Below are 14745 nucleotides of genomic sequence, written 5' to 3'. Positions count from 1 at the left end.
TCGGAGGCGCCTGCGCCTTGGCTGCTGGTTAGTTGCTGGGTAACCGCGTCGAGGGAGGAGACGATTCCCTTCTGCAAGGGCGCGGAGGACCCACAACGTCGGCTGTCCCCAGAGAACCCCTGAGACTGGGAATTGAAGTGAAAGAGAATCTGGATTTTCTGTGCATCATTGAGGGGACGGACAAACTTCTTGTCCTCAGGCAGAGGAGCGTTTTGTAGGCTCTCCAAGTGTTGAGGTGCTTCCTGCTTCTTCAAAGATGCCCCACAAACAACCGCCTCCTCGTAAGCAGGTAACACACCTCGACCTGCTCTGTCTTGATGACCTCTGACCTTCGCTGCCAGTGATCATCCCTCTTCTACTGATGCTTCATCTTCCTATCCTTGTTGACTTTCTCCCTGTGACTCCTCGCCTGTGTTCCCAGTGACCTCTGACCCGGTCACTGCTCTCTCCCACTAATCCTAGCCTCCTCTCCCACACTGCCCCGATCCGCTGTGTCCTACCACTCTTTCCCTTGTCCTCTCACCATTCCACTCCCTCACTCCATGACCCGTCCTGACCAGCCCATCCTCCTTAAGCCCCCACCCCGTCTCTTACCAATATGTCCCTCATTGCCCTCACAGTCTTGTCCCAGAGAATTTATTTTTCCCGTCCTTTGCTGAGTGCACAGTGATGGGCTAGGTGGAGACGCAGGCCTTCGGGAGCTCACAGAAGTGCAGGAGAACTGTGCAGGAGACACAGGTTATGTGGGGTTTTATGCTTCAGGTCTCCTGTGTTGGGAGATGTGAGGAAAGCGCTTTCAGACAAAGACCAAGAGAAAAGAAGCTCTTTTCCCATCTCCTTTCACACACTGCACACTCCAAACTGGCTCATCCGGACTGCCCTTGTTGCCACGTGGACAGATGTCATCTCTTCTCACAGGAAACCTAAGAGTCACCCCTCTTAACCCACCCAGCTCACCCTGGAAGGAGAAGTAAGGCCCAGCTTCTTGAGGGGCTCTCTGCGGCAAAGCCACTCAGTCCTACAAGGATCACTTTTTCCAAACTTCTTATGAATTATCGGCCTTCCCTGATAGCTCAGTCAGTAAAGAACCCACCTGCAATGCAGGAGACCTGGGTTCAGTCCCTAGGTTGGGAAGATCCCCTAGAGAAGGGACAGGCTACCCACTCCAGTATTCTGGCCTGGAGAATTTCATGGACTCTATATATAGTCCATGGAATTGCAAAGAGTCAGACAGGACTGAGCGACTTTCACTTTGTGAATTATCATCTTATGATTAATATGCAGTTTCTTGCTTTGTGAGGCAGGGCTCCTGTTTGTTTATTCTTAAATAATATCAAAAAAATAATATTTTGATATTTGGAGACCGTATCTGTGTGCATGCTGTTTATGACTTTACATATTTGGGTCTGGCTTCTTCTATATTGGGTTTCCCAGGTGAAACAGTGGTAAAGAATTGGCCTGCAAATGCAGAAGATGCAGGAAACTCAGGTTTGGTCCCTCGGTCAGGAATATCCCCTGGAGTAGGAAATGGCGACCTGTTCCAGTATTCTTGCCCAGATAATTCCATGGATGGAGGAGCCTGGCAGGGTACAGTCCATGAAGTGGCAAAGAGTCAGACACGTCTAAGCGACTGAGCATGCACCCCTCCATATTACTTGCCTGGTCTCCTTTGCTTCTTTCACCTGGCCTTCCATAGCAGGTGTGCCCACCATTCTTAGATCTCTGCAACCATGGAAAGGCTGCTTTTCCTATATGGCCTTGCTCTAGTTTTATGTCAGGGTTGAACTGTGTTTTGAAGCTCGTACTGTCCTTGGGGCTACTGACTCTTAATTGACATGCAGCTTGTTTTCAATTTGGCATTGCTGAGGACTGGTTCACATACAACAAAATGGACCATTTTAGTTGTATGTGTTGACAGGTTTTACAAAGTTATACAGTTGTGAACCCCTACCACAATAAAGATATAGCACACTTCCTCTACTCCCCAAAGTTTCCTTGTGCCTCATCCCAGTCCATTCTCCCCAACTTCCTAGTCCCAAGGAATTACTAATCTGCTTCTGTCAACTACAGATTGGATTTTTCTAGGGGTTTGAACAAGCTTGGGAATCAGTTTCTCCAGTCCATTAGGGGAGAGATTAGAGGTTTTAGGTAAACTGAGAGTGGAGAGAGGTGACAGGAGACAGAAACGGGGGTCAGCTGGCCTTGCACACATCAGTGCTGCCGCTTTGGAAGGAAGGGTTGTTTTAGAACAGGGTAAATATACTTGTGTGGGATGTGAGCAGAAGCTGGGTTGTGCTAGGTTATATTCATCACTCTTTTGTCTCCATGAGGCCTATAGCCTGGGTCAGTTGTGAACTGGGTGTGGGACAACCTAGAGAACCTTGAGAAGTCCCTGTCCTCTGGCAACTCAGGCCTGTGGGGGAGACAGAACAAAGGCATATAAAGATAAGGGAGGGTGCGATCCCTGGGGTTGAAAGGGAGAGAGGTATGCAGGTTGGAGCAGCAGAGAAGCTTCAGGAAGGAGGCAGTGGAGAGGGAAGGTCAGGATTGGATTTGTTAGGGGACGGAGAAGAATTTAAACTCCACTGTTTGTATCAGTGATCAAATCTTCTATTGGCTCCCTCTTGCTCTCAGAATGAAGTCCCAAAAGCCCAACTTCTTTGTATGGCCTAGAAGGCCTTGGCAGTTCTAACCTTTGCTACCCACCTGACTTCAGATCTCCTCGTTGCTCTCTGAAGATTCCTTAGTTCCACCACACCTGAAGTGCCCTCACTTCCTGGAAAATGACATCCATGCTGTCGTTCTCCTCTAAGCCTTTGACACTGCTGTTTCCTCTGACTGCTTGGTACAGTCTTTTCTGTCTGCTCCCACCTGCCCCATGCCAACCTGCCCCAAATCTCTCCTTAATCTCCTGTTCATACATCACATATCAGTTTGCCCAGCATATTCTCCTATCAAGGGTTAAGGTCCCTTTCTGGAGGCAGGATGTAGTGATATCCCCACTAGACTGTAAACTCTGATGTCAAGGATCATGTCTGTCTCATTCATTGTTGATTCCCCTGAACCTAGCACAATACCTGGAATATATTAAATCCTGAAAATGGGTGCAATATGAATCCTGAATGCTTCCAATTGTTGTTTGGAAATTTTGATCTGGGTGAGTTTGAAGGATAGGAAAGGGTGAGCCTTGGATGAGGAGACTGGTGGGGAGTGATAACAAGGAAATGTGACTGTAGAAGCACACTTTTCTGGGTTTATATTTATATCTGCTTTGGTAGTAAGGCTGTGAATGGTTCAGATTTGAAATATATGTACCTATGCTTTAAGAGCTGGGTGTTGGAAATTGAGGACAAAAATGCTGATGATATAAATATTCTCAGTCAACAATTATTTATTGAGCACCTACTATATGCCAGGTATTGTTCTAGGTATTTATGATATTTGTTGTTGCTGTTTAGTCGCTAAATTGTGTCGGGTTCTTTTGGAACCCCATGGACTACAGTCTATCAGGCTTCTCTGTGCATGGATTTCCCAGGCAAGAATTCTGGAGTGGGTTGCCATTTCAGGGGGTTCCTTCTTCAGGGGATCTTCCCGACCCAGGGATTGATCCTGTGTCTCCTGCATTGGCAGGAGGGTTCATTACCATTGAGTCACCATTGGTGATATAGCCCATTGGTGATATAGCAGCAAACAAAACAAACACAAATCCCTGCTCTCATGGAGCTTATCTTTTAGTTGGAGATAAATTGTCAATAAACAAGTAAGTAAAATATATCATTTGTCAGATGATGATGGGTGTCCTAAAGAAAAATAAGGCAGGGAGGGAAAGGAAGTTCAGGGAACCGGAATATTATGGTTTCAACATAGTGGTTTGGCGGGGGAGAGGGGAGGAAGCAGTGGCTCATAGAGGTGACATTTGAGAAAGACCTGAAGGCAGTGAAGGAATTAACTGTGTGATATTCTGGGGGGAAGGCATTCCTGACAGAGGGCATAGCAAGTGTAAAGTTCCTGAGATGGGAGCTTGCTCACACATGTTCTGGATCAGCAAGGAAGGGAGGAGGAAAAGTGGCAGGAAATACGGTCAGAGACGTGTTCCCCTCTATTCCAGAGGGTTAATCAAATAACCATGGCATATTAAATTGATCATGATGAAGCTCCATGAATCATAATTTGTAATTAAAATTCATGAACGTCAGGCACCATAAACCAGGACCAGCTCAAAACATCACTGGTAATACCCCAATAACAGAGTGTCCTTCCTGAAAATTTCGAGAATTCCAACTGGCTGCATGTGTATATGCAAGAGGAGTTTTGCATCGTTGCCAAACATTGCCTGGCAGCCAGACTCCTCAGCAGAGAACTGAATTAGAGTCTTCTGTGAACTCCAGTTAAAGGCTAATTTTAGTTTATGACTAACAAGTTTTAGTACTCTTTTATAACTCAGTTACCATAAAAAAAAAAAAAAAAATCAAAAGTCTGGAATTTTGCATCATTTTCCTGTAGGAACCAAAGAAAAGTCTTGCATTTTTGGATCACTTCGTGTGATCTCTTCAAAAGCCCCTTTGGGACAATACTTTTAGAAATACTGATCTTGATGAGGTGTAATGAGGATAGGGGTAAGTGGGCAAGAGTGGGTGCAAGTCCAGAAGACAGTCTTAGATGATTCGGAGATTTTGAGTCTGATGACTAGGCCTGGGATCCACAGAAGAAAGGACAGGAGAAGGTAAGCAGAATCGAAGGCAAGTTGATACATTTCTTTTTGTCCTAAGTAAGATCCTCCCTCTTGTGACCCTTCTCCTCATGTCCTCCTTACTTCCTCACATCCTTACACTCTCATCCTCATCTCATTTTCAAGCCCTCGATCTGATACTTTGCCCCTTTACTTCCTAAATCTCTTGAATCAGATCACTTTGTTCCTATTCACGGCCACCCCGTTAGCCCTGTCTACCGTCATCTCTCACCTCGACAGCTGTAAAAGCTTTGTCAAGCTTTGTCACCGGTACTCCCCTCATCTACCCAGGTCCCTTCCGATCCATTCTCTATACCGTACCAAGGGATCTTTTTGAACTGTCAATCTGATTATGTCATCCCCCACTCAAAACCCTTCAGTGACTTCCTACTTCTTCTAGGAGAGGAACCAGTTGTTTATCTTATTTATTATTATTATTATTACTTATTTGGCTGCCCTGGGTCTTAGTTGCAGCATGTGGGATCTAGTTCCTTGACCAGGGATTGAACCCAGGCCCCCTGCATTGGGAGCTGGGGAGTCTTAGCCATTGGACCATGAGGGAAGTCCCAAAGAGGGACCAATTTTTAAAAAAACCCCTCAGGTAAAACAAACAAACAAACAAAAAACCCCTCAGGTGCCTATGTGGGCTGAGGCCTGCTTGGGTGTCCAAGCCTTAACTTGTAGCGCTGTTGCCCAGTCACTGCTGTACTTGGGTTCTTTGTTGTCCCTTCTTTGTGGAACATTCTCCACGCCCTCTCTCCCTCATCGCGGCACTCACTCACAAGACTCCGGTCCACCCCCACAGCCAGCTTAACGGCCTGTGCCTTGTTAGCAAAGAGAGTGACATTTTCTCTATATTTATAGTTTCATTGTCCATGATCTTCTCTTCTAGAGCATGCATCCCAGGGTGTAATTATTCACTTGTTTGGGTAATTATTTTATTACTCTATGTCTCTGCCATTAGACTGTGAGGCCTTGAGAGCAGGGCCTGTGGATGTTTTTCCCCACAGCTGTATTCTCAGCTCCTAACACAGTGGCCATTACATTAGAAGCTCTCGATGAATGATTGTTAAGTGAACTATGGGATGCAGTTGAGGAAGTAGCGTTGGGTACAGTGGAAGCCTGTGGTTGGAGATCCTAACACTGATTCTGGGGGAATCAGGGAAGATTTCTAGAAAGAACACTATGATTCAAGGTTTGGACAAAGGTTCAACATGTAGGATAAGAAGAACTGACCAGAGAGATTAGAAGACTAAGGAAGAATAATGTTTTTCTGGGGAGGAGGGTGTTTATTGGTTATGTGGTCAGTCATGATGCATCTGCTAATGAAGAGAAGAACTAGACACAGCATTGGATTTGATAATTAGGAAGTCATTGAGGATCTTGGAAACAATTTTAGAGATAAAAAGCAGACTGTATTGAGCTAAGAAGGCATAAAGACCATGTAGACAGGATTTCTTTTTTTTTTTTCCACATGAAATTAAGGCTTGAATATGTTAAATGCTAAGGGGAGGCATTTGCCTGGCAGAAACAGAGAGAAGTTGAAGATGAAAGAGATAAAATGAAGACTAGAACCAATGTCTGAGGAGGTGGAAGTGGATCAGCTGTGGCCAAGAGGTGGAACACTTTGTAACAGAAAAGGAGAAAGGAGGAAGGGATGGATGCAGATGAGGATAATTCAGAGGCTTAGTGACAGGAAGTTGAAAGAATTTTCTCTTCTCTTTCCCTAGTAGTGTTACAGAATTCCTTCTGGAAGTGATAACTAGAAGATAAATTTTGCCAGTGGTTGTTCCATTTTGTTATGATTACAGTCCTGCTATTTTCAGAGTCATGGTCTGAGGTTTTTCATGCACAATTATCAGATTACAAAACAGCTGGGAGCATTTGAGGCCGGAGTTCGGTCACCACCCCCATCCCCGCCCCTCACCTCGTTTACCATACATGACTAGTACTCAGTACTTGCCAGGTAGTCGAATAATAATAGCAGAGGTGTCTTGTGCTTTTCCCTGGGCTCTGCAACCTGCAAGCAGATCCCGAAGAATAATTTTGGTTCTCTGGCTCCAGCTGTGAACAAGCCATACGAAACTGTTTTTTCTGCCAGCTAGAAATTGGTATGGAGTATTCAGTTTTCCCAGTTGCTGAGACTGAGTGGTATGGAAGACGTGAGCAAAGAACACGGCTGTTGATCAAACTGGTTTCATTGCTTTGTGTCTGACAATATTTTGTCCTGTTCACAGAGTCTCTGGATTCTGGTTTATGTAGTGTGTTTATGTCTTCCATTTAGCTCCGTTCTTAGATTTGAGAACCCTTGGAGTGGGACCAACTCAACTTTTATTCTTCTTTAGCTGCCATCCTAGCATCTGGTACATAGTAGATGCTTAATAAATACTGGATGAATAAATAATGACTGAATGAATTAGTGGGTGAGTAAATGACTGATGGAAGGGTGTGTGCATACATGCCAAGTCACTTCAGTCATGTCCGACTGTGACCCTATGGACTGTAGCCTGCCAGGTTTCTCTGTCTGTGGGATTCTCCAGGCAAGAATCCTGGAGTGGGTTGCCAAGCCCTCCTCCAGGGGATCTTCCTAACCCAGGGATTGAACCCACATCTCTTACCTCTCCTGCATTGGCAGGGAGGTTCTTTATCACTAGCGCCACCCTGGAAGTCTGATGGAAAGGTATGTACTGCAATACTCTGAACCCTAACTTTTCCTTGTAGGCCTGCAGAAGAAGCAACTCATGCCTCCTTGTTTTAGTCAAAGCACCCAATTCTGTTAATTTTTTTAGGGACCCCACTCCTGACATTAACCTTCTTTTCCTATTTCTATTCCTATCAGACATCCATTTTCTCAGTTACTTATTTTTTCCATGTGTCATACATTCAGCCTCAAATCTTGCTTTGGAACAAATTGGAATACAAATGGATAAAACAAATCTGCTAACCCCTGGACAGACACTTGGATCCAGGTCCCTGCGTCTTTGTTAATGATTCTGTTCCTTCTGCCTGGAATGCCTGAGCCTATCCAACTTCTGCCCTTTATGAGCCTGGTAAACTGTAAGGCACAATATATGTGCCTTTAGCTAAGCTCTGTAAGTGGCAAAGAATAGAGGCTCACTTATGTTACCTCAAATACAAGGTGGGATGGGTGGAGAGGAAGGTGTATATTTAGGGGTTTGTGGGTAGATATTATAAATACATAGATAGCCTAGTATTAGACTCAGAAAACTCTTCGTTCTGAAACAGATATTGGTACTAATTTCTTTCTCCACGTCTCTCATAGCTTCTCTGCTTTTCTTCTTCTTTTTAATATTTATGTATTTGCCTGCACTGGGTCTTAGTTGAGGCACGCGGAATCCTTGTTGTGTCACACAGGATCTTTCGTAGTTGTGGCACATGGGCTTTAGTTGCTCCGTAACATGTGGGATCTTAGTTCCCTGCCCAGGGATTGAACCCACATCCCCTACATCGCAAGGCAGCTTCTTAACCACTGGACCACCAGGGAAGTCCCCGCTGTACTTTTCTTAGCAACTATATTTCATTCCCTATTTTCATTTCCCAAGCAGTCAACTTTTCTATGGTTTCAGCTCCCTCATAACTTACTGTGTTTTCAGCTCATCATGGCTACTGTGGCCTCTTCTGTCTCGTAAAAGGTCTCCATCACTATCTACATCCCTCCACCAGTTCTCTCTGTGGTCCCAATTCAAACCCTTGGAGAAGAAATCTGATTGTCCCCAGCTTACCTGTTCACGCTAGGCTGCATCAAGGAGGGATAAGGTCCTATGACTCTCTAAGGCGCCAAAGCTGTGAAGCAGGGCAATTTCCCTTAGAAGAAGGTATTGTCTTTCCTTGGCTCCTCCGGTGCAGGATATAACCTGCTTTACTGAAAGTAACTTCTACATTGCTTCTGGTAAGTCTTTCTCATACGTTCGGAAAGGGCCTCAGATATTTTCCAACTGGTTGCTTCCATTCAGGGCCGATATTTACATTACAAAAGGTTCTGTCCTTTACAAAAGCCTTTTACTTAAAGAGGTTTTTGTTTTTTTTTTTAAATAGCACATTTCTACAATGAATTTTTAAATGCATCACACTTTATGCATAATTTTTAAAGACCTTGACATAGGAAATATATTGTGGCCATGATGGAGCATTTCATACTGGACTCACCATCCCATATGAACAGCCCGTAATCCTGGACACAATATGTGAAGCAGCTGGTTTAGGTACTTGCCCAATCTTAAGGGAAGGAGAACACCCAAACATGAGTCACATGTTTATCTTTGCTTTCTGCCTTGGGTCAGTTTCTTCTCTTTTTAAACTCTTTTTTCAAATGTATCATTAATTAACTAATACTTATTCTTTTTTTTTGGCTGCACGGGGTCTTAGTTGCGGCATATGCCCTCTTTTTTAGGTGCGGCATGCAGGATCTTTAGCTGTGAAATATGAACTCTTAGTTGCATCCTGCCTGACCAGGGACTGAACCTGGGCCTTCTGCAGTGGGAACATGGAGTCTTAGCCACTGGACCACCAGGGAAGTTCTTGGGTCAATTTCTTGATCACAGCTCAGGGAGAGAGATCCGAAGGAGAGCACCGTGATACCAGTGATATCCAGTGTTGGAATTAGTAGGCAGTGGCTTGAAAGCAGTTGTTAAAATACATTTATGGACTAAAAAATGCATTGTCTTAAAGGATGGGGAATCTAAGCCTCCAAAATGGAAACAATAGAAAAATAAATATCAGAAATGAAAATTTATTGGCTAGTCCTAATAGTAAATGTGAGGATGGACCATTGAAATTATCTAATCTGAAAAACAGAAAAAAACAAGATTAGAAACAATAAAGAGCCTTAGGGACCTGTGGGAATATGTCATATTTGTATCTGTAACTTGTAAGTAACTGGAATCCCAGAAAGAAGAAGAGGAGAGGGAAAGTAGTTAAAAAAAATAATTGTCAAAAATTTCTTAAATTTGGTGGAAAACATATTATTAGCCAGAGGTTCAATGAGCCTGAAGCAGGATAAATCAAGGAAAATCAAGGGTAGGTTGCTCACAATCAAAAAACTGAATGCCAAGAATAAAAATAAAATCTTGAAAGTAACCAGAGAAAAATGACACAATGAACAGAATGGAATACTAAGATCGTGACTGACTTCCCGTTGTAAACAAAAGCAGTCAGAAGACAATGGAATGTCATAGTTAATGCACTGAAAGAAAATTCCCATCAAGCCAGAATCCTATGTCCAACAGAAATATCCCTCAAAAGGCAGAGTTTTATGTAAATACATTTTCAGATAAACTAAAACTGACAAAATTTGTCATCAACAGACCTTCACTACAAGAAGTACAGAAAGCAGGACTTCCCTGGTGGTCCAGAGGTTAAGAATTTGCCTTGCAGTGGAAGGAACATGGGTCTGATCGCTGGTTGGGGAAGAATCCCCTCTTCTCCTACGTCTGCATGGGAGAGCCAAATGCATAAGCCATAATGCAATAAGACCTGTCACAGCCAAATAAATCTTAAAAAAAACAAAAGAAGTATGGAAAGAAGTTCTTTCAGCAGAGGGAAAATAACACCTGATGGAAGCTCTGTCTGTGGGAAGGCCCCAAAAGTACTAGTAATAGTAAATATGAGCCTAAAGATAAAATACTAGATATTTTTAGCTTCTATTAATTTTCTTAAGAGGCATATGACTGTTTAAAATGAAAATAACACCACTGTAAGCTAAAACTTATAATGTATATAGAAATAAAATAGGTAACAACAACCTCAAAGATGAGGTTGTGGTGATAAACGGAATTAAGTTGTGATAAGGTTATTACTTTGTTAAATATGAAGTGGTATGTTATTTATTCTTAATAGACTATGACCGGTTTAAAGTACATACTATAAACCTTAGAGCATAATGAAAATAAATGAAAAAAATAAATAAATAAACCTTAGAGTAACCACTAGAAAGTAATACAAAAAGGCACAGCTAAAAATCCAACAGAGAAAATAAAATGAAATACTAAAAACCTCAACTAACGTAAAAGAAGGGAGAAGATGAACAGAGGAAAAAGCAGATGAAAAATAGAAAACAAAGGGGAGAATGGTAAAGACAACCACACCAATACTTTCAATTAAAAGGAAGAGTTTATCAAGCTAGGGGGGAAAATAAGCAAGACCCAACTTTATGCTGCTTGTAAGAAGTATAGTTTAAGTGTAAAGACATAGATAGTTTGAAAAATAGAAGTGTGGTGAAACATACCAGGCAAGTAGCAAGCATAAGAAAGCTGCATGACTATAGTATTATCAGAGCTAAGTAGGCTCCAAGACAAAGAGTATTTCCGAAGAAAAATAGGGACAATTCATAATGATAAAAGATCAATTCAAGAGGTGATATGAAATCTCAAATGTGTATGTACCTACTAATAGCACTTCAAAATACATCAACCAAAAACTGACCAGAGCTAAATGGAGAAATATAAAGGACACAATGATAGCTGGAGATTTTAACACTTTTTGCTCAGTTGAAATATGTAGATCTGTTAACCAACTTGACCTAATTAACGTTTATAGAACCCAAGAACGGCAGAACGTTAAAAAAAAAAAATAGACCATACACTGGGACATACAGTGAGTCTCAATACATTTCAAAATATTAATACCTTACAGGTTTTCATTCAATTCAAATTCAACATCAATCCATGACAGAAAGAATCTCAGTATACTAGGAATAGTTTGACCAAAATGAAATTAAATTAATCATAAATAGCAAATCCCCAAATATTTAAGAATTGATGAATGTACTTCTAAATGTAAAAAAACAAAAACAAAGGAAATTACAAAGCACTTTTAATTGGATGGGCTTCTCAGATGGCTCACTGGTAAAGAATCCGCCTGCCAATGCAGTAGATGGGGGTTTGATCCCTGGGTTGGGAAGATCCCCTGGAGAAGGAAATGGCAACCCACTCCAGTATTCTTGCCTGGGAAATCCCATGGACAGAGGAGCCTGGCAGTCTATAGTCCATGGGGTTGCAAAAGAGTTGGACATGAGATAGTGACTGAACAACAACAATGAAAACAAAACATCACAAATTGTGGGGTCATGCTGAAGTTGGACTTAATAAAAATGTGTAGTTTTAAATGCCTATTTCAGAAAAGAAAAAAGATTTAAAATCAATGTTCTAAGTTTCTACCTTAAGAAAATAGAAAAAGATGAGCAAATTAAATTCAGAATAACAGAAGCAAAATCTATTTCATCGATTCCCTTTCTTTTATTAATTTATTCATTTATCTTATTGTTTCATAGAAACAATGAGGAAAACAATAGAGAAAATTAACAAAGTCAGAAATTGGTTCATTGAAAAGATTGATAAAATTGAAAAAACTTAGCAAGCTTGATGAGCTTGGCTCATCAAGAAAAAAAGAAAACACAATAGCCAATAACAGGAATGAAAAATGTGATATCACTACAGATTGTACAGACATTAAAAAGGGTAATAAATGGATATTATCAACAACTTTATGGCAATAAATTCAACAATGTAAATGGAATGGACCAATTTATTGAAAAACACAGTTTGCCTTAACACACCAAAATATGGAAAATATGAAGACCATATCTATTTAAAGAAATTGAATTCATAATTTAAAACATTCCCACAAAGAAACTCCAGGCCAAATGGGTTCACTGATGAATTTTATCAGATATGTCAGGAATAAATATAATACCAATCTTATACAAAGTCTTAGGGGAAACAGAAGGGTACAAGTTCCAATTTACTTGATGTCAGTATAATTCTAATATCAAAATCAAAACTATTATAAGAAAAGAGGATAGACAACATCCTTCATGAATATAAATGCAAAAAAATCTGACAAAATATTAGCAAATCTGTTCCAGCAATGTATTAAAAAAATAATATATCAGACCAAGTGAGGTTTATTTCAATAAGACAAAGTTAGCTCAACATTAAAAACCCAATCAATATATTTCTTCACATTAACAGAAAAAAGGGGGAAAAAACATATGACAACATCATAGTAGATTCAGAAAAGAAGCTGACAAGATTCACCTCTTCTCTTTGTTGCTCAGTCGTGTTGACTCTTTGCGACCCCATGGACCACAGCACATCAGGCCTCCCTGTCCATCACCAACCCCCAGAGTTTACTCAAACTCATGTCCATTGAGTCGGTGATGCCATCCAACTATCTCATCCTCTGTCGTCCCCTTCTCCTCCTGCCTTCAATCTTTCCCAGCAGCAGGGTCTTTTCAAATGAGTCAGCTCTTCACATGAGGTGGCCAAAATATTGGAGTTTCAGCTTCAACATCAGTCTTTCCAATGAACATTCAGGACTGATTTCCTTTAGGATGGACTGGTTGGATCTCCTTGCAGTCCAAGGGACTCTCAAGAGTCTTCTTCAACACCACAGTTCAAAAGCATCAATTCTTCAGCGCTCAGCTTTCTTCATGGTCCAACTCTCACATCCATGCATGACCACTGTAAAAACCATAGCCTTGACTAGATGGACCTTTGTTGGCAAAGTAATATCTCTGCTTTTTAATATGCTGTCTAGGTTGGTCATAACTTTCCTTCCAAGGAGCAAGCATCTTTTAATTTCATAGCTGCAGTCACCATCTGCAGTGATTGTGGAGCCCCCCAAAATAAAGTCTGTCACTGTTTCCACTGTTTCTCCATCTATTTGCCATGAAGTGAAGGGACCAGATGCCATAATCTTTATTTTCTGAATGTTGAGCTTTAAGCCAACTTTTTTACTCTCCTCTTTCACTTTCATCAAGAGACTCTTTAGTTCTTCTTCACTTTCTGCCATAAGGGTGGTGTCATCTACATATCTGAGGTTATTGATATTTTTCCGGGAATCTTGATTCCTGCTTATGCTTCATCCAGCCCAGCATTTCTCATGATGTACTCTGCATGTAAGTTAAATAAGCAGGGTGACAATATACAGCCTTGACGTACTCCTTTTCCTATTTGGAACCAGTCTGTTGTTCCATGTCCAGTTCTAACTGTTGCTTCCTGACCTGCATACAGATTTCTCAGGAAGCAGGTATTCCCATCTCTTTCAGATTTTCCAATTTTCAGATTTTTCTCTTTCAGTTTATTGTGATCCACACAGTCAAAGGCTTTGGCATAGTCAATAAAGCAGATGTAGATGTTTTTCTGGAACTCTCTTGCTTTTTCGATGATCCAGCGGATGTTGGCAATTTGATCTCTGGTTCCTCTGCCTTTTCTAAATCCAGCTTGAACATCTGGAAGTTCACAGTTCACGTATTGTTGAAGTCTGGCTTGGAGAATTTTGAGCATTACTTTACTAACGTGTGAGATGAGTACAACTGTGCAATAGTTTGAGCATTCTTTGGGATTGCCTTTCTTTGGGATTGGAATGAAGACTGACCTTTTCCAGTCCTGTGGCCACTGCTGAGTTTTCCAAATTTGCTGGCATATTGAGTGCAGCACTTTCACAGCATCATGTTTTAGGATTTGAAATAGCTCAACTGGAATTCCATGACCTCCACTAGCTTTGTTCGTAGTGATGCTTCCTAAGGCCCACTTGACTTCACATTCCAGGATGTCTGGCTGTAGGTGAGTGATCACACCATTGTGATTATCTGGGTCGTGAAGACCTTTTTTGTACAGTTCTTCTGTGTATTCTTGCCACCTCTTCTTAATATCTTCTGCTTCTGTTAGGTGCATACCATTTCTGCCCTTAATTGTGCCCATCTTTGCATGAAATGTTCCCTTGGTATCTCTAATTTTCTTACAAGATTCAGCATCTACCCACAAAGATAAGAATAAAGGCCAAATGAGATTATGTACTTCAAAATGTTCAGGAAACTGAAAGATGCTTTATAAAGGGAAAGTTTTTTTAGTTTCATCCCTCTGCTGTACACCCTGAGATTTTATAGCTTCCTTTCTGACAAGGATTTCTTGGACCTGGACAACACACTTTTCAACTATTCAATAAATGCCCTCAGATTGAGACTCAATTGGCATGCACAGCAGACCATGATAGAA

At 41.5% G+C, this 14745-nt stretch overlaps 1 protein-coding gene across 1 annotated transcript in view; it reads left to right on the top strand.

Annotated features, from left to right (window-relative positions):
• The first annotated feature begins 4604 nt into the window (after nucleotides 1-4604).
• DNAI1 (dynein axonemal intermediate chain 1) overlaps nucleotides 4605-14745 on the top strand; it is a 62228-nt gene continuing 52087 nt past the window's right edge. The window contains exons 1-2 of the mRNA XM_061163956.1: nucleotides 4605-4616; nucleotides 4706-4723. Of these exons, the coding sequence (XP_061019939.1) occupies nucleotides 4605-4616; nucleotides 4706-4723 (30 nt within the window). The remainder of the gene's footprint in view (nucleotides 4617-4705; nucleotides 4724-14745) is intronic.

This window comes from Dama dama, chromosome 16 (genome assembly GCF_033118175.1).
Source record: "Dama dama isolate Ldn47 chromosome 16, ASM3311817v1, whole genome shotgun sequence".
NCBI classification, from domain to species: Eukaryota; Metazoa; Chordata; class Mammalia; order Artiodactyla; family Cervidae; genus Dama; species Dama dama.
Note: the sequence above shows the minus strand (reverse complement) of the source record. Positions and strands in the feature narration are given on the sequence as shown.